Source organism: Macrosteles quadrilineatus, unplaced genomic scaffold (genome assembly GCF_028750875.1).
Source record: "Macrosteles quadrilineatus isolate MER2022 unplaced genomic scaffold, UCM_ALF_1.0 Scaffold_7__1_contigs__length_78375512, whole genome shotgun sequence".
In the NCBI taxonomy this organism is placed as follows: Eukaryota; Metazoa; Arthropoda; class Insecta; order Hemiptera; family Cicadellidae; genus Macrosteles; species Macrosteles quadrilineatus.
The window spans coordinates 43704714-43725547 of NW_026542600.1; the positions used below are offsets into that span (position 1 = coordinate 43704714).

At 34.5% G+C, this 20834-nt stretch overlaps 2 protein-coding genes across 2 annotated transcripts in view; one reads left to right on the plus strand and one right to left on the minus strand.

Annotated features, from left to right (window-relative positions):
• The window catches only part of LOC128997842 (aminopeptidase N), a 144637-nt gene that overhangs the window by 8883 nt on the left and 114920 nt on the right, over nucleotides 1–20834 (plus strand). The gene's annotated exons all lie outside the window — the stretch shown is intronic.
• LOC128998939 (uncharacterized) lies at nucleotides 1594–19207 on the minus strand. Its single transcript, XM_054425295.1, has 2 exons — nucleotides 19091–19207; nucleotides 1594–2511 (listed from the first exon to the last, which is right to left on the minus strand). The coding sequence occupies exons 1-2, from the start codon at nucleotides 19205–19207 to the stop codon at nucleotides 1594–1596; spliced, it is 1035 nt and encodes a 344-aa protein (XP_054281270.1).

Below are 20834 nucleotides of genomic sequence, written 5' to 3' on the forward strand. Positions count from 1 at the left end.
TTTTTATCAATGGTTAAAACACAGAATTAAGATATATTAAGATATTATTAAGATGTAGAACTCATTATTTTGTCAACCAACTAAATTTAAATGACAAAAAAAAATTGTGTAGATGTGTAGAGCACTGTGACTTACAACTGCTGTTTTAATTGCTTTTATGAGTCATAGTGAACAGTTTAACTGCAAAATCCCCATATTTTGCAATGTTTGGGGAATTCAGAGAATCACGATTTATTAATTAAATAATTGATAAATACAAACGTAAAAGACAGCGATGAATATTGAACCTTTATTAAATATTTAAAAAGGAACAAAAATGACACCTTCTAAGATCTATATAAATACAGTAGTTGCTCCAGCCTGAAAACACGATGGTTTGTGATTAACACATTTATTAATTCAAGTAAAGTTTGTATTAAAGTTATGTATTTGAAAACTAGTTTAGAATACTGGAAAAACTGCAAATCCATGTCTTGGTGAACGTCATAAATCATAAAGTCAATTTTGGGTTGAGTAAGAATATACATATTTAATAATAGTTAAGCCATTGAATTAAACTGTCTGCTAAGTAAGTAGATAGTAAGTATAAAGGTTACTTACAGTCTTCGCAATCCTGTAAATTGAGCACTACGGCCGTTTCGGAGATAACTCCATCGTCGGGTGCGTAGTCATCATACACTAATCTGAGCTATTTACATATTTACATTTTTTACGTGGTTTCTTCATTTTCATTGCGTCAAAGTTTAATAAATAGTACATACAACACAAAACACTTACACAAAGATAGTAAGCGTATTTTCTAGGACATAATAAGAAATGTGGTTAAAGGGATTTCAAAACAATTTCTTGTTGACCAATAGTTTATGATCCATAATTCATAGTTTATGATCCATCGTAAGATCGGTGCTCGTAAGTTTTGCCCTTGAATATATCCTCCATTGATCAGTTGGATGTAAACAATTTACCATTCTATCGTAAATTATCTTTTGTGTAAACTTTAACTGAGACGATGAAAAATTATTCAACCTCTTACACACTCAAATACAACACTTCGTATATGCATTTTAGTTAAGTCTTACATGATTGTAAACTATTAAACTAATAAATAAGTCGTGTAGTTGAGCTGGGGAAATGTTGCTCGTGGCCTTAACTACCAAGGTATTTGTTTGGCACATGGTCCACGTAATCGCAGCCATACAATCACGGAATCACCTTTAAAAAACCACGAGGTGTTGATCTGGAAATTTATTTAGACGTTTTGTTTTGTGGTTTTCTATAGAATTCCTTACGAACTTAGTTAAGTTCGTTCAGTTAAGTTCAGTTGATCAATTTTACGTAATTAATCCAATTTTAGGTTTAAGTCCTTATGACACCCTTTTCGAGACAAATTTATATTTAAGGGTTTTCAAATTAAATATTGTATTAATTTAATTAGTTTGATTCATACAATTTTGAGTATTTTTGATATTTTTTATTGTTATTATTCTTTTAAACGCTTTGGTAAGATTGAGGCAGTTTGCTACTAGTGTTATGTATTATTTTAATTTCCCCTGTTATTACTATAACATACACTCAAACCACATTTTTGTGCTGTTAGATGGTAGACGGTAGGCGATATGCGGTAGACAGTAGCCGGTAGCCGGTGTACGGTAGACTGGGTAGACGGTAGCCGGTGTCCGGTAGACTGGGTAGACGGTAGCCAGTATACGGTAGCCTGGGTAGATGGTAGGCGGTATACGGTAGCCTGGGTAGACGGTAGCCGGTATATGGTAGCCTTGGTAGACGGTAGCCGGTATACGGTAGCCTGGGTAAACGGTAGCCGGTATACGGTAGCCTGGGTAGACGGTAGTCGGTATACGGTAGCCTGGGTAGACGGTAGCCGGTATACGGTAGACTGGGTAGACGGTAGCCGGTATACGGTAGCCTGGGTAGACGGTAGCCGGTAAACGGTAGCCTTGGTAGACGGTAACCGGTGTACCGTAGACTGGGTAGACGGTAGCCCGTATATGGTAGCCTGGGTAGACGGTAGCCGGTATACGGTAGCCTGGGTAGACGGTAGCCGGTATATGGTAGCCTGGGTAGATGGTACGGTAAACGGAAGCTGGTAGGTGGTATACGGTAGCCCAGGTAGACGATATGTGGTATACGGTAGCCTAGGTAGACGTTAGGTGGTATACGGTTGCCTGTGTAGATGGTAGACGGTAGACTGGTTATTAGACGGTAGCCGGTATACGGTAGACTGGTTATTAGACGGTAGCCGGTATACGGTAGACTGGTTATTAGACGGTAGCCGGTAAACGGAAGCCGGTAGACGGTAGACTGGGTAAACGGCAGTCGGTATACGGTAGACGGTAGCCGGTAGGTGGTAGACGGTAGACGGTAGACGGTAGCCGGTAGGTGGTAGACGGTAGACGGTAGCCGGTAGCCGGTAGGTGGTAGACGGTCTGGAGAGTGAACCTGAACCAGCGGAGTATGGACCGATCCGTGAGAAGGAACTGCGGACAGCGGTGACTGGCGACAGTAATGAATGAGCGCACCCGGAACGGGAAGTGGCAATGAGAGCACACCGTTTGTGGATTAGTTGTGCTATATAGAGTAATTTAGTATTACACTATACGTAAGGGGATGAATATTTTAATTTTGTTCATCATATAGACATTTTATTGAATCTACATCCGTCCATTTTAAAAATAATCACAATATTTTAATAGAGCTATTAATATACACGAGAAACAATACGTGTTAAAAAGGTGAGTGGGCCGACCCTATCTAGTTGTAATCGTTCTCAAAGTGCTTTTAACTAAAGAGGCTTAAAACGCGATAAAGGTGATTTAGCGTATTGTATATTGTTGTTACACTTCTACTGTATTTTATTCTTAACATTTTGTATTTGTTGTAATTAACCTATCTATTTTTTAGATGTTGTTTAATAATGGTTTAAAGTCTTAAACAGAAGTCTTAAATCCTTCTATATGTTGTTTTGATGTTTTCGTACATCACAAACGGCATTGAAGGTAAATGTAAAAATACTCCGTATTAATTCGTTGTTGATGATTTTCTTAAGGATGTGGTGATATACAAATCATACATGTAAAACATATATTCTTCTTTATATGTTTTTCTAAGTAGTTATCACTACCTAAAGAAAGTCAGTTTTTTTTTTACTGTAGTTACCTTGAACCGCGTCTTATCGAAACAGTTTGTGTTAACTATCGGGGGTTTCCTTGCAAAGTTGATAGTTGTTGCCTTCAAACTGTCTCTCTGATATTATATGAAAAACTTGCTATCACTTTGAAAAAAAAACCAGCTGTTTTTTCTTTTGTGACTCATGATTGCATTTAAGTTACTTTATGCCACACGACACTATTTTGACGAACTTCCCACGCAAGGATGTAGTATGTAGTCCAGAAAACAGCTGTTTGCCGCCAGCTTAATCAAGTGGGGTTTCATTACGTACTACCGTACTGAAATGAGTTTTTACCGGACACCAAACAGCTGATTATACTATATTTGGCAATGAGTATAAAAAAAAACATAACCTCTCTTAGAAAGTATGATTAGTGATTGTTAGTCCTTTAGTTGGTGGTAATATATAAGGATTTGTACAGAGTTAGTAGTATGGCGTAAAATATCGTACGTCACTCGTCCAAAATGTGTTTACCGGACTCGTATGGCAATCCCGTACTTGACTTTGTCTCGCACGGGAACGACCACACTCGTCCGGTAAACACCTATTTTCAGGACTAGTAACGTAACATAGGCCTACTAATGTTGTGGCATTTTAGGGTAAAGTAGTGTAAAAACAGCTGTTTTCCAGAAAGTTACCTCAAACATCAAATAATCGTAATAGTTTTATCTTAGGTTTTGGTCTTGAACAGAAAGGAAAGAAAAAACACAGAGTAGTTTAAATTACAACGTTAACAAAACTGGTTATATGCCTAGGTAGATGATTATTAAAAGAAGTGGGGGTGAAATAGTTTGACTTCATTTTTGGTCAAAAACGGCATCTGCAAACATTAAGCAATAATTTGTCTTTCCTTTTAAGATCACTAGACAGAGAAATTTGCGATTACTTAAGTAAGTTACTGTGTTAATATTCGATTAATGATGTGTCCTGACTACCGAAGTGTAGTTTTGAAACCAAAATAGGCTTATACAAATTATCTTCTTCCTACGCTCGCTTAACCAGAAAAATTGACTCATTCCATCGCAATAGGCAATAAAAAGACATAGCATTGTTCCTAGGAAAATGCTCGCCACTTTATTAAGTAGAATGGCTCGAAGGTGTCTCAAAACAATGCAGGTCACATTTTTACTGCAAATGGAAGATATTCTCACTGTAATAAACAAGCTGTATTAAAACAAAATACAACTATGTTTAATGAAGTAAAAACAACTTTACAAGTAGCACATTTGGGTACTGAATTGTTATAAGTTTTAAATGCATTGTGTTGTAAAACATTATTAAGTAATATAAAACAAACTATTAAATTGTTCATGATCTTATCTGTATATAAATTGTTCTATCATCTATTTTGTTACACTGTCATGAGCCGGTGTAGAAGATTCGCATTGTAATACTAGAAATTCCTCAACGTTTTATTTCAATGTTTGGAGATGGTAAATTTACGTATCATATAATGGATACATATATATCCGAATTTGATGACATTTGATAAAAATTGTAGATCTACGTTTATCCAAACGGGTTCGCTAAATAGAATGATCGGATTATGTGAACAGGGTTTAAAGGGGGACTTGTGGGGGTAAAAATTTAAGGTTTTCCCATTTTCACACTCAAAACATTAAATTTTAAATTTTCTTTCCTAACCATTTTGTAGAGCTTAAAAACAAATATTTTCTATGTTGAAGCGTCACTGTAAAGTTAATGGTTGCGAACAAAATCCCGAAACCCCATAAATTTAAAATTCGCGCGTTATTTTTATGGAGAAAAAATTATCTGTTGTCGTTTGCTTTTTTATGGAAATATCAATTTTGGTAAATGTATTTATTTAATAACAAGCTATTAAATGTTAACTATAAACAAACTGTATAAAGTTCCCAAGAGCGGCAAACCTAAGTACTCGTTTAACCTATTGCTATTCAAATAAGGAATATATCTGACATAAGGGAATATTTGAGAGAAAATCTAATAAGGCAAATGGAATTCGCTTGAACTGCAAATTGTTGTCGTGGGGGTATTTTATTGAATGATTGTATCTGATTTACCAAGGTTTAAATACTCTGTTATATGTCAACATTTATAAACATGTTTTCTTTGAAGAGCAACATATTGCATTTCATCCGTCACATACAATTTCTCACAGTTTTCTCTGAATTATTTTATTACAACCATTTCTGTCCTCCTTTACAACCAACTGAGCCTAGTATCATTTAAAAGTTCAACAGCGTTACGTCCGTTCCCAACTTTCGCAACAAGAGTCGTTAGAAAGCAAAGGTATTAAGACTTTGGCTCTCGGAGTAACTGCTTTGTGACTTAAAATGCCAATTTAAAATTTAACTCTATTTGGGAGGCTCTCGAGTTAGAAAAGAACATTTTGTCCTAACTCGGCCTCTGAAATAACTCTTCTTTAAAAACAGTATAAAACATAATAAAGGCTTTCGAAATGTTTATGAGCCGAAAGCATTAACAGCTACTTAACTAGGCCCCAGAGAATGTAAAAATAAAACATAATGTAAAAATGATGTTTTTGATTCATATTTTTGAGGTAGGTATCTAAATAACAAAATATTGATAGTATTTTTCTAAAGGCAGTTTAGAGAGAAAATTATGTACTTCGGTCAGCAATTCATCAAGCAACAACATGTTGATGTTATTATAAAACGTGTTTCTCATTAAGATAATTATAACAATTATTGGAGGTTTCATTGCAAATCAAAAGATTAACATATGCATATGAAAATATTTCTATCGAAAAGAAAAAAATGACCGTCAAAAATTAACATCTGCAATTAAATCAACGATTGTATTCTTTACAAGAACGACTTAAGTTTTGATTAACCATCACTGTTTGCTGATTCGACATTTTGTAATTAATTTCCTTGCTCTCCACCAATATTCTGTTTACTCATTTGTTTATGGAATTATCTGAATTTTTGTGATGAATATGAAACAAGACCTTGCTGTCGTCACACAGAATATCATGCTTATTATTATATAACTGATTAAGATTGGTTTGGAAATCGAAACTTATGAAAGTATGATTGACGATGAGAAACTCCAATTCGATGAACACTATCTACCTCGACTCTGTCACTATATCTATCTGGGGTTATTATTACCTCAGAGAAGTATGTAAAGCAACAAGTTTCTAGAATCTGCTTCATTCATAAATATTTTACAAAGTCTTGGTGTGGCAAGTTTGAAAGTTCACGTCCTTAAATATGTAAGTATGCGCAACGTAATGGGATGAGCAGCCAATGCTACAGCAAAATTTATAATATATTTGACTGTATCAGCATTACCCTGGCGAGTCAATTTATATGTTTCGGCTGTCTTAAAACTTCCGTTTCATGAGATCGAATTGCAACTGATTACACACATATTGAACTGAAACGATCTACAAACATGCAATTTTAGTTGCAGATTATTTAAAGAACCTATGAACTAAAGGAGGCAGAAGACTAAATAGAATAGTTGTTAAAATAATTACCGTACTTATGGACTCATATGATACATGAAATGTAAGACATCGTCTGTTGACTATGATATGAAATGGCACCGGTATCTACAAGTTGACTGCATCAGAGTTGCAGATGATCTTATGTTGAATTTGTTTACTGCATATAATCTAAAAATTATGTTTCACTTAAGATTATTTAAAGACCAGCAAACACAACCTTAAAAGACTTATAATACTTTGAAACTCCATCATTAATTTCTTTCACCTGTATCTCAATTTTGGTTTCGATGCTGAATTAGACATGCAATCCATATGGACCAGCTGTAGCTATTTTATATATTATATATATAACGGGTCGTTGTCCAAGACCCGTCTGACGCGGGCCACTGCTCCGGGAGCAGACGGGTGTTCGCTGATGTCAGTGTTGTGTTGGAGCGTGCTCCCCCGTTCTCTCAAGCTTCCGTGTGATGACTTGTAGGAATGGTTTTGTTATTGGGTATGGAATGCGATTGCGTTAAGTTTTTTGATCCTCTATCTTGGTAGACTCTATCCTCTATTTTGAGACTTGTCTCAAACGAACTTGAAATCGTTGATTACACAATCGAGGTACACTTGTAATGTTCAGAATTTCCTCACTTTAATCAAATCTTAAATAGCATTCCTATTTCTTAAATCAACAGAAACTTCCAACTATAATGAGAATGAGAACACTTAATACTTATCAGTTCAGTATACAATACCTAACAATAATTAATACACAAGTATACCAAACAATATTTAGCGTACAGACATCAGTAAATGCAACTCCAGTTACTCGACTACCTTTTACTTAGCATTAACTGTTCCTGTAGCTGTCTCATAGCTTAGTTGTAAATATTATTTTGATTAGTTTAGTTTTAATTTTTAGATTATTTCAAATTTGTAATAGAGCCCGCGCACAGGTCTTTTACGGCCTATGCGGGACTATTGTTTCGTATTTTGTATATATATATTGTAAAAAAAGGTGGAAATAAAACAGATTTTGATTTTGATTTGATAGTACAACACTACAGTAGCATAAAGTATCAATATTAAAAATGATAATAGAATTTATTTTTAAAATAGTGCACTATTTGACTTGGCTCAATCAATCATACGTTTGTTATTTATGATTCAACTAGATGCGCTGTCCAAGAGATCATCGCAGAGCGGTGATCGTATAGAGTCCATTGTCCAAGAACGCGCCTATTAATTTCAACAGTTGGTCGTTGACTATGCTACTGTAGTGTTGTACTATCAAATCAAAATCAAAATCTGTTTTATTTCCAAATTTTTTTACAATAATTACCAACTCACCAAACCAATTACCAACTTTGTTAGTTCAACTAACAAGTTGAACAAGGCATAAAGGTGCAATAGCTCACAGTAGTTTGTCCTAAAGTTTGGCTCGGTCAAAAGGTGTGCGTATTCAACAGAAATCTGTAATTGGCACTAGCATACAGTGTGATTGTGTTCGCATACAGCCCAATGGTGGATGTATGCTTCTACCTATAGTCATTCAATAGGTAGTTAAATGTATGCCTTTAGTTTAGATCAACACAACTCTACTTTTCACTCCATCACGGACCACGTCACAGTGTAGTGTTGGTCTGGACGAGTGACGAGTGCTGTTCGGTGACCTTGTCTTTTCCGGAAACTGTCATGGTATGCTCACCGTCAAATCATAACGGGACAGTGAATTGAACAATGTGGTTATGGTGTAGACACATTTCTAAACGTACCAGTCTTTCTCGTCTAAGGTACCTATTGTCATTGACTTTGGATTTTGCAAGTAGGATTATCGTTCTTTAGTAAAACAAAGCCTCGCTTTGGTGTTTCTTATGTCAAGTTATGTTTGATGAACTGATGTCTACTGTGGTTATCTTATTTCAGGGTAAAATTTATATTATACGCGCAAATGTTTATTCCTAATACCAAAGGACCAGATTTGTTTTTAAACTTATACTGTCTTTGAGGTTTGCCCTATGCAATTTTACATCGGATTTGTTCCGAAATAAATATGAAGTATTTTATTCTTCATTGCAAAGTTTGCATTTAAATTAAATCTAATTATACAAGGTAAATTAACTCACAGAGAGACGTTTCAGTTCTTTGGACGGATCGTCATAGTCATTACAAATTGTATCATATTTTAATGTGCCTAACACCCTTAAATGTGGATCACACTTTGATGCTATCCTTCTCATAATAATTTGTTGTTCAGTTACAGTATATACGATGTACACAATAATAGATTAAGCGAATAAGATGTCATGTTTCGTAAAATATGTGAAATCATACTATCATTAAGTTAATTGTTTGTTGCTTACCGGACTTGTATTTATCGTATAAAGTGTAGCAATACTATGACCATGGTATCTAACCTAACTTAAACTAACCTAACTTGACCTAACCTAACCTAACCAACAAGTAAATCCTTCGGGTAGCTATTCCCATACTAATAATTTATACTGTATATTCAATAAGAAGTATTAAAAATTTAAATTGTATAAAAGGACGAATTTTAATTCATTGTACCTACAGCAATATTTTTAGATTCCCAACAAATCTTAGAGGCTGCCCCCTCCCATGGTCACGTATGTTTAGTTTATAGTTCATAGCAATCCGTACCTATCGGAACACTCACCTGACCGGGCTGAACGCGTAAGCTGGGATTATATAACACAGAAGGTTATCAACTAATGCATGTAAGTGCAGCATACGAGTATAGTGATGGAACTAAAACAACCATTTCTATTGGAATTGCTAGGAGAGGTCCACTTTTCAATTACATTAGGCAAATTAACTCGGACATCATTGTTGTATGTAACTGATTTTACCTGTGTCTAGACAGTATACTGTATCTATAAAATATACGTAGATCATACTACTAAGGCTATATTACGATATTATCTGATCATTCGGTTGTATTAAAATAGACTGTCAAATAAGTTGGATGGTAATGATTACATCTAAAATTAATTAAGGTTGAAAGTAGATCTTATATACAGCAATTACAGATTTGGCATATTTAATGGATACGTTCAAGCCAATTGCTCTGTTTCTGAGCAGTGAATATAGAGAGCATGTTTATGGTGTAGTCTTTTTTATTTACTGACGGACAACTCATCTAATAAACAAAACACAATGTTTTGTGTTCTAGGACTAGACAAGGAACGTTTAATCTAGAATGACCAACAGAATATATATATATATATATAAAATAAACTTGATGAACTGTACAAATAACAAAAATAAATAAAAACAAACAATAGATTACAAAATAATAGCAACAATAACAAAACAACAATGCAATAGTAATAAAACTTCAACGTTATGCAATGTGTATGTATGGGTATAGATAAAAATAAAATAAATAAAATGTCAATTTTGGCGATGCATCAGCTGGTTTTTATCATGTAAATACATCAAGAAACCAGTTTCTTAAACATGGATGCGCTATCAATCTCTTCCTGCAAGGTGTTTCCAGCTGTTTGGGTCCGATGCTTTGTGATTTGCTGCCCATAGGAAGTAGGGTGATGAGTCCTCGCGATAGTACCCATCTTTCGATCTTGTTCTGGCTGGGGCGTGACAATTCAGCAAGGCTAAGAGTGGTTGTCAGTCGGTCTACTGATTTATTAATTGACGGAGACAGACCAAGTTGGCTGTCCTTTTGTTATTCAATCGCCCAGTACAACATACCAGCCAAGCCATCCCATCTCCACTTAAAACTTTGTAAAATTACAGGTTTTATATGTTTACCTCACTTTGTCAAACGAGTTTCCAAAAACAGCTATACCTACTGAGGACAGCTGTTCAATATGGCACCACACCTGACGCCAAAACAACAGTGGACACTATAAGTGGCCTAGTGTATCTTTGAATTAAACCGGGTAAATTTGATGCAATAACAAGCTTGAAATAGACAGTTTTTTTCCTAGGACGCTAGGCACGAGCCCGGAATTGTTTTTCACATTACTTCAGGCTAGACCTAGGGGTTACGGTAATATCAGTTAGATAAAATCCATTGGTGATTTGGCGAGGTTTGAACCCAGGACCCCAGAAAACGGAGTCCCGCGCTCTAACCACTAGACCAGCTCGCTCCCCCCTTGAAATGGACAGTGGGAACTATAAGTGGCCCATAGACCGCAAAGGGTTTTAATGATGACCGGGTTAGTTACAATAAAATACTCGTAATTTTTTTAAGTGTGTAGGATTGTTGCAAGGGGGTCCTGGTATCTTCTGACAAGGCTGTAGACTGTAGAATGTAGAGTTGAAAGTCTTACAATGTGGTTGTGCGTTGTATGGGCCATGCGCGGCTATTGTACGCTCATCATCGCTACCAACGGTTCATCGCGTCACGTGGCCAGGGGCCTGGTCACTCAAGGTTGAGAGGGGGGTCAAGGGGGGCCAGGGAGCTCATCTTGGATGTCGTGGCTAATGCGGAAATCCTACCTGAAGCAGATCTTCGTTTGCTACCGTTCTTGACTACCATCTTCCTTTATGTCAACGTCAACTATCATAAATTGTGCCATTGGCAGTAAATATTTCAAATAGACTTCTCATCCTATTGTTATATCTGGATCCTGTTTATATGTGTTTGTTTCATGTTGAAGATTGAGCGCGAATGTCGGTTGAATGTTTTTATCTTATTTTTAGAGAAGATTCGCGCTTTAGTCAATACCAAAGGACAAACTGAACGTGCTATGGTTTATGAATATATTGATTTATTGGGTAGCTTTACGGTTCAAAATTTACATAACTATTGTCTTCAGCTGATCGATTAGTATGATAAATCTATAAGAAATAATTTTAATAAATATCGAGTAACAATACTATATTTCCATTTCCTAAGTACACTAAATAATGTGTCGTTTTGGTTGTTTGGTGTCTTAAATGCTGAGCAATTTTGTTTTGTCACCTATATAGAAAAATCTATGAGATCAAACTCAAACGTTAAACGACAGATTTAAGAGTAATCTACGGTTAAATGTACAACAATATGGTCAATGCAATATTCTGATTATTGTTATACCTGTTAATATTGCCTTTTGGATACTAAAATATACAACCCATTACGTTGAGAGCGGTGGTCTAAGTTGAACTGAAAACTCTGTATTGTTTATTTGTTTACATATTTGTTTGACAAAGCAATAATAAAACTTTACATTGCATGGGTTGTTAATTTTAAAAGGAATTCAGTAGATAAAAGCACAATTTTAAGGTATAGTCGACTGTAATCGTATAATACAAAGGCTGAATTTAATCATACAAGATACGTATATATTGTACACATAACAAAATATAAACTCAGATAAAGGAGAAATGCGCTGTTACATTTACAGTGGATTTTATAACCAACAGAATCGCAATTAGTTAAGCTTAGCGTCACCCAGTTCAATTAAAAAGACGTGTTAAAAAAAGAAAATCACTACAAAAGTTTGCAATATTATTTCACATCGGTCTTTCTGTGTTATCGTGCTTTATAACCTAACCCGACAAACTAATATCAAGAGTTAATGCTTGAACAAACAAGTTATTTTAACTTTGTAATTATTTGTTTTGGTCCTGTTAATTAATTATTCAATATTTGCTTAGTCATGTTTGCTTAGTTGTTACAGCACGTTGAATCTCATGGCAATTTTTCCATATAGGTAATAAGCCGTTACCCTAGGTCATGGCAAGACCCGGGACCGATCTGCTTTTTCGTTTTGAGGTCCCCAGAGGCCAAAAACTCTATAAATTAGAAGTCATATGTATACATTGTGTCAGAAACGTTTCGGAACGGGTTAATACATTATAAACGATACGTCCTCAATCAAATGAGTCATTGTATCACAGGTCGGCCTTTATCTAAATGTTACATACATCATTATCATACATTGGTATACCTCTGATACTTATAAATACCCCCGCCGCAGCAAACCTGCAGACTAAGCGAATTTCCATTTGCCTGATTGGACTTACAGTAAAATGTCTACTTAAAAATATAACATTTATTCCCTATTTATATAGAATTAGTTTAACAAGTACTTAGGTTTGCTGCATCAGGGAGGGTAAAACTGTGTTTTTGTAAAATGTTAATACTTAGTAAGAAATAAAAACATTTTCCAAATTTTATCAAAATATGTTCATAAACAAACAAAGTACAACAGTTTACTTATTCTCCATAAGAATAACATGGGAATTATAAATTTACAATTTTTTGGAATTTTCTCCGTAACCTTTAGGCGCATAATAACTCTTCAATATACAAAATTATTTGTTTTTTTAAACTCTACAAAATGGCTTCGAAAGAAATTGCAAAATTTTATGTTTTTAGGCTCAAAAATGGTGAAAACCTATGTTTACCCCATAAAACCCCCCATAAACCCCCCATAAAAAATCGGTCCCGCGTCCAGGTCTTACCATGAGTACTACGGTAATAGCTTATTCCCTATATGGGAAATTTGCTAAAATCCACTTTTGTAATTAATTTTAATTTTGTTATCTCATAAAGGGAACGGCTTACGAAGAAGTAGAAAATGTTTGATGTAAGCGTGATACGGAAATCAAATTAAAGATCTTTCTTTGTTGTTATAAAATGCCGCAAATTTGACCTTAAAAGGTTGACTCTAACCAAAATTGTGGTGTTTTAAAGATTCTAATGTTATTACTAAGTAGGAGAAGGGTAAGAGTTTGGTTTCCGCAATGTAAGAGAATATTAAATTTTCTACGGTGGGGTATTTTTCCTTGTTATCAACAGTGTGTTTGCATTAAAAAGATCCAATACAGTGATTCGTTACAGGTATAATCGTGAAATTAAAATAGAATAAGACCTATCAAATGTTGATTTCAGCTACCAAATGAGCCGGGTTTGTGAATGTATAACAAACATCACGACTGTGTAAAATAACTAAACTTAAAGAGATTTAACTTCATAGGTTTGCAGAATGTTCTTGTGTGGTGTACACTATTTATTGGGTATTGGCAGATGGTGGGCGAAACGTTTAATGGTTAGAGTGCAGGACCTATGACGCACAGGCTAGGGTTCAAATCCCGACCAATACCAATAACTTGTCATGACCCGGTGGTTCGGATCCAATCTCAAGCTGTACGTTAACTATTTAGAAAATAAATAAAGATATGCCTAAGAGTATTTGAGAGCTCTCCTTATACTATAAGCCAAACAATAATTATTATAGTTTTAATGCAATATAATATGACAAATAGTTGTACTTCCCAAAAACAATCCCTACCGAAAGATATTTAGAAACGTATCGTAATTTTCACGTGTCGCGTTCAATAGACCTTATGTTTATTTAGTCGTGCTATAAAAATAACTTTTTTAGAACACGTTTCTGGTTCTTATGACGTAACTTCGGAACGTATTTCTGTTGCTGTAATGTAAACAGTATTTTATATTCGAAACAAACTTTGAATAAGAACCGTTGCAGGACACAAGTTATATGAGATAGGATATTATATTCTGCCATGTATTGCGGCGACCTGGGACTTAGGCTAGCGCTGAGATATCATCCCTGCCTTATTGTGCATTTTATGATTACATGCTATATCTGGGAGCTTAGAGCCAAGCGTAATATAGTTTTATAACTAAAGTATTCCGCATTTTCATTTTCCTACTCAAATAAGTTGACGATTTCGATTTACCTGGTGGAATGGTGGTGTTAAGAAATAAACAATAAGTAATTATTCGGTATACACTATGTGACCTTGAAACTAACTGACATAACTGATGTTTCAATTTCTGTTCATGTATTATAAATGGTTATTAATTTGTTCATAACCATTCATCAGTTTAGTGAATTAAACATACATATATCAAAAGGATATTCACGTTTTTCATTACTGAATTTAGCAAAAGTCAATGGATTTTTGCGTTGGTTAAAATAATATCATAAATACAGCTTTTACAAATACAATCGCTAATACAAATTAATGATTACATTTACAAATGTTTGAATTTAAGTAATAGGTTTGGACATTGATAGAATTGACATATAATCCCATGACAAACATGTAGGCAGTTTTGGGTTTAAAATCAACGTTGTTGAATCAGTGAATCAGTGTGTGCTCGTGTCAGTTACGGATTTCTGTCGGGTTCGCCAACTTTTTAACAACGCCGTGCTGAAAGGACTACTTATCGCAAACTATACAATATGCATCCATCATTTTAAAACAACAAACATAAAGATGACAATAAAATGTTGATTAGTGCACTCCTCGAGTGGCCCACATGCAACTGTTCTATTTTGGCTGGAGCTATTCCATAGTGTGTAAATGAAATGAAAATGAAATGAAAAATTCTTTATTTTACCAGGCAAAGTTAGGGCCACATGGCCCTCTCTTACACTTAACCTGACAAACTTAAATATAAATAAATAAAAATACAATGACATTTCTTAATCTAATATAAAAATACATATTTAACACATTAAGTACAAGTTAACAAAAATTCAATTTATTTAACTAATTAACTAAAAAAAAAAAATAGTAATTACTATTAGTGTGTACACCAGTGTATGAAAGTATTTGGTAACAGGTACAGTAATGGTCAGAAAATCGGGTTTATAATGTGAGATGTGTTTGTACTTTTACCATGCTTGAAGGTTTCACCTGCTTCGGCAAACTCAAAACAAACAACCTCAACTTATTCTTAAATGAACTTTGAAATGAAAGCATGTCTAGTCACGAAATAGTCAAGCACACTAAAAACTTAATTTTCCAGATGATTTCAAAGAATAACAACTGTTTCGGAAAGTAAATCTGTAAGCCGATATGTGTGACCTGAAGGACCCCCGTGGACTAACCCCGGTGGTCCGGTCGTGCCGAGGTCGGGTTACTGGGGGCACTTCCGTTCATCTGAGGGTTTCCTGACGACCCAACCCCACCACTGATTTATGGGTTGGTTATATTGTCGGTCAACATATTGAAAATGTGAGGTATTACAACATTTACTTAGGCTTTGTTTGTTTTGGGCGATTCGAAATGTGTAATTAACTACGAATCCTCGCGGAGTCAACGTTTGGTTACTCGTGCATTATATTAGTTTCATTAACGATTAAATTGGAATAGCTGTATGCGTATAGTAGAAGGTTCGTGGACACATGCGACAAATAAGGGGTTTGGGTCTGTTTTAACCAACATCTAACAATGTATACCTAATTTGAAAAAAAATTGGATCCCTCAAATTTTGATTAAATTACTATGTAATGAGTAATAACAACTTTTTGAACTTGTATGTGCTCAGTAACCAGTTTGTCCCGGTACCTAACAGGAAAATGGGTTGGAAATAGAACCCAACAAATTAGTTTCATTTATCATTCAAAATTTACGTTTTGGACCAACAAATTTTAATTACATTCTTTCACAGTTTTTCGTAAGCTTAACATTAACAACCAACAGGATAAAATGTTTACTAACAGGGTTACATTTTTATCCTGCACTTACTGTATTGGTTGAAGAGATCATGAAAGTACTAATGTCAAATGTTGTTCCCCATGATACCGACAATTTGTTCAGTATGAAGAACAAATCAATAGTATTTATACTTGAGTATGGGTAAATCTTTAGCCTAAACTTGAGCAAATCTCTTTATTTATTTGTAGCCTTTAAAAAATAATCAAGATTATATTTGTGTACTCCGCAGTAAAACTTAAGTAATCATAAAGCTTGATGTTTATACTTGGCCTACATTCATGGGTAAATTTGATAGTATAAAAACCCCTGAACTAAGTAACTATAAATATGCAGAATACGTATTGGCTCTTATGGGGGTGTTGTAGTAACGTGTCTTCAGCAAAGTATTAAACCGTTGTTGATGTGTAATTCATATACTTATGACTCAATTTGCCAAACATGGTTTCTTAATCTCTACGAAATTTTTGTAAAAATTACACTACCGGTAGGGTAACCAAAAGTCCAGTCAGTTTGAGATCGGGAGTAGTAACATAACATAGTATCAAGTTGGAAAAGAAAGCCGTCGGACACATCTAGTGGGTTTGTGATCACTAGTAACATAGTAACGGGATTGTCCAAGCGGACAGCGGACATGACATTGCATGTACCTGATTAACAATTTGCCACGGACTCTATTCTGTCATTAGTGTTTACATGAACTAGTTACTCCACAAGTACGGCCCTTCAACATTACCACCCTCCGCCCCCCCCCCCATCAACCATGTTAACAGGCGGCAAACCCGTTACTGTACACAGTACAGTGTACGTGTCTGTCGATGATTGATTTTATTGAGAGCTTTTACTGAACGAGTTGACGACATTCTTTGTTATATCGGGCTTATTATTACGTTATGTTCACTGCAGTTTCTTTTGAATTATTTTAGAAAATGCTCAATACGAGTGGTAGGAGTGCAGTTTATTCAAAAAAGGACAATATCAAATAATTTTTTTGTAAAAAAAATATTTATACAGGTTGTCCCGGAACTCTCTACCGATATTTTAGAGCATTGTTCCTGGGTAAGAAGCATCATATATTATCTAAATATCATATTTAAATTGTTCGGAAGTCCATAGTTACTCACACAGCCGCTATTTTGTTTTTTTCACTTATTAATTCTTTTATGAAAAGTGGTTAGGCATACGGAATTGAAACGTTGCACGAACATTTATGACATTTAGACAAAGCTACGAACAAATTATGACATGAAAAAAGATAAGAAAAAAATTATAAATGGCTGCCATTTTGTTTTATGAATTTGAAAAATGTTCATAATTTGTTTGTAGCTTTGTCTAATTGTCATAAATGTTCGTGCAAAGTCTCAATTCCGTATGCTCAACCACTTTTCATAAAAAAATAATAAGTGAAAAAAAAAAACAAAATGGTGGCTATGTGAGTAACTAAGGACTTCCGGACAATTTAAATATGATATAGATATGTTACTTACCCAGCAAAAATGCCCTAAACATTGGTAGAAAGTTCCCGGACACGCTGTATTTTGAACGATATTGGTGAAACATGTATATAAATTCAAACGTTCGTTCGTATTAGATTAGTGCTTGTATTTTGTTAACACATCGTAAGTAGGATGACTTTAAACAATATTCATTTGAAACAGTAAGTCCAATGATATTCAGAAACATATGGTTTTCTCCTGTTGGAAAATTCATCTTTGACCTGAGGAAGTTCGCGTTATCGTAGTTCGAAAGCTGTTCTATTGACTCGGAGTTAACACAAAGACGAAGTGTATATTATCGCTTTATGATATCTGTTCGCTCCAAACTAAGTAAGCTATGCGGAGTCGGAAACTACATAAAGTTGTCTTATGTGAGAGTGTTTTGTTTTTTCCCTTATTACCTTTGTATCAACCACATATGCATAATGTGAGGAATATTGATCCACCATACGTTTAGTATCGTTACTATTTGTATATATGATTAATAACATACTCGTGTAGGCCTATTATAAGAAATAACAGTAACATGTTAGAGAGTTTGTATCTTTCTATAGTTTATACAAACATATTAAATACGAATCCTATTTAAATTACTTAAAACAAGTTTAGTATACCCTTCAATCTGACGAGTCATTTTTGATGTTAGGTAAGAAATTTAAATATGGGGTATCTGGAAAAGTTTAAATATAAATTTATGGTTTATGATTTTGTTACTTAGCTTAATTTCCTCGGAGTATATGATTTGGCCGATTATAAATAAACAAAAGTAGGTATTCGATACAGTGCAAATAAATAAATAAATAAAAAGGCCTTTATTTCCAAGCGAGTTTTATATACATGTTTTTCATACCTACTCAAGTCAAACTAAAATTAAACTAGCCTAATATATACATAAATATAATATACAAATAACTACAAAGAAAAAAACATTTACAATTTACATTTTACAGTTGTTTTTCTGCATTGCGGCCCTGAATGAACCATATGATTTGGAGCTCTTTATATCCTGCGGGAGGCCATCATACAACTGCGGGCCGAAATAAGAAAATTAATTTTTTTCCAACCTCAATCCTCATGTTAGGAAAGTGAAGCCTGCGGTCGGAACGAGTGGGTCATGCAATGAGACCGTGCCATGAATTATTTAAATGTCTTTAAGTATTTGTTTTCGATTACGCAGATGGGACAGATATAGTAGGGAAAATGCCAATACCTTCCTTTCCTGTCATTAAGTATTAGTGTGTTTAGGTGTACCATCCTGTCCTCAGTCATGCAGCATGTGTCTGTCGTTAGTTTACCATCTTGTCCACAGTCATGCAGCATGTGTCTGTCGTTAGTTTACCATCTTGTCCACAGTCATGCAGCATGTGTCTGTCGTTAGTTTACCATCTTGTCCACAGTCATGCAGCATGTGTCTGTCGTTAGTTTACCATCTTGTCCGCAGTCATGCAGCATGTGTCTGTCGTTAGTTTACCATATTGTCCACAGTCATGCAGCATGTGTCTGTCGTTAGTTTACCATCTTGTCCACAGTCATGCAGCATGTGTCTGTTGTTGGCGTGGGGCACACGTTGGGAAACCGTCCAAAACACAATCCGACTGGTGACAAGAAGCAAATCTCTGTCACGAGGCTCATCTCCAGTTGTTCAATCTTGGCGTTCCACTCTAATAGCCAATGGCAAACTTTTATAGCGAGAACTAGAATAGCCACTGAGAATTGTAGGATAGTAACTGTTTTGCTTAATAGAGACGCAGTAACATAAACAAAAATAAAAATTATAAAATTTAATTTATTAACTAGTCATAACATTTATATTCAACTATTGGTGTTTGGGAAAGGGCCATCGCAAATTTGATAAGTTAGTTAAGTTTAGAGTTAAATCTTTATTGAAAATGATATGTTTGTAAATGTAATTATTATAGAATTGAAATCCATGGATTGATGACAAAAGATAAAAGATTTCCTTTACTACCATTTTAGCTTTTTGTAACTATTTTATTATATGAGGTAAATTTATCTTTTGAACCTACAATTGTTTGCCTTCCCACATCATTTGTTAATATTGGTGGTTTAGACCCACATCAGAATTTTGTATGGTAAAATAAGACCTGAATGTAGCCTATGAACCCCCAAAAGGCTTACTGACTAGTGGAGGTTCTAGAACACTAAATATGAAATCAGGTTGTGGTCAGTAGTCACTATTCATAAATTGTTAGGCCAGGTAAAAGGGTTTAAAAGATCGTACAGTTGTCCCTGTTTTTTTTATATCTCTTTAACAGTAAGATAATGAGTACAAATAATAACATTTTCTTACAATACAACCTTTTACAATTTTTATTTACGTCTACGAGGTTTGATATGTAAGTCACTTCGTCTTCAGGGATTTAAAACAATTTCTTGTGTAAAGGTTATTATTGCATCTGTTATTATTGTCAATGTTATACTAATTATACTAAATATACTAATTAACTGTAGAATAGAGTTGATAATAATAAATATATACATACGAATAATACATTCATGTTCCAAAACATTTTTTAACATGATTTTTATCATGTTGTATCGTGCAGTAGAACAATTAATTGTTTCAAATGCATTATAGCATCAGTATTATGTATGTATCAATGGTGCACAATAATACCAAGTTCTCGAATTTTTAAAAGTCATGGGAATCAGTAAACTGAGTTTTTAACACATTTTACTCAAAACAACTTGCAACATACTTAAAACATCGGTAAAAACTGCGTTCAAAGGACCAAGTCGAGCATTACTTTTATAAACATAGGAAGACAACTTTAAATCACTGACGACAAAATCTTTTGTACTTTCAGAATAGTGACAAAACAAAACAAAAAGAGCTAAAGTATATGACGGACATTGTCGGAAACTGTTCTCCCTATTACAGTATAACTTTTAAGATGTTTTAGATATCCCTTCAAATAGCAAAAATGATTAAAAGTTTCGTGATTAAAAGTTTTGTTGTTTTTAAAAGTTTCAAACATCTCCTTCAAACAATTATATATCATCGGAAACTTTCAAATTAAGGTAAAATCAGTGAAATACTTTTAATTAGTAAGGACAGTTTTTTTAGTCTCATATGAGCTTTTTTCGTACCATTACTAACTTTATTAGAAATCAAGCGTAAACGTCCAAGCCAGTATAAACATTTACTCAGCTTATACCACAACTCTGTCCCTGTTGTTTAATAATCTCGAGTGTTTATTTATTGCCGTAAAATCCCGCAAACCCGAAGAACAACAAT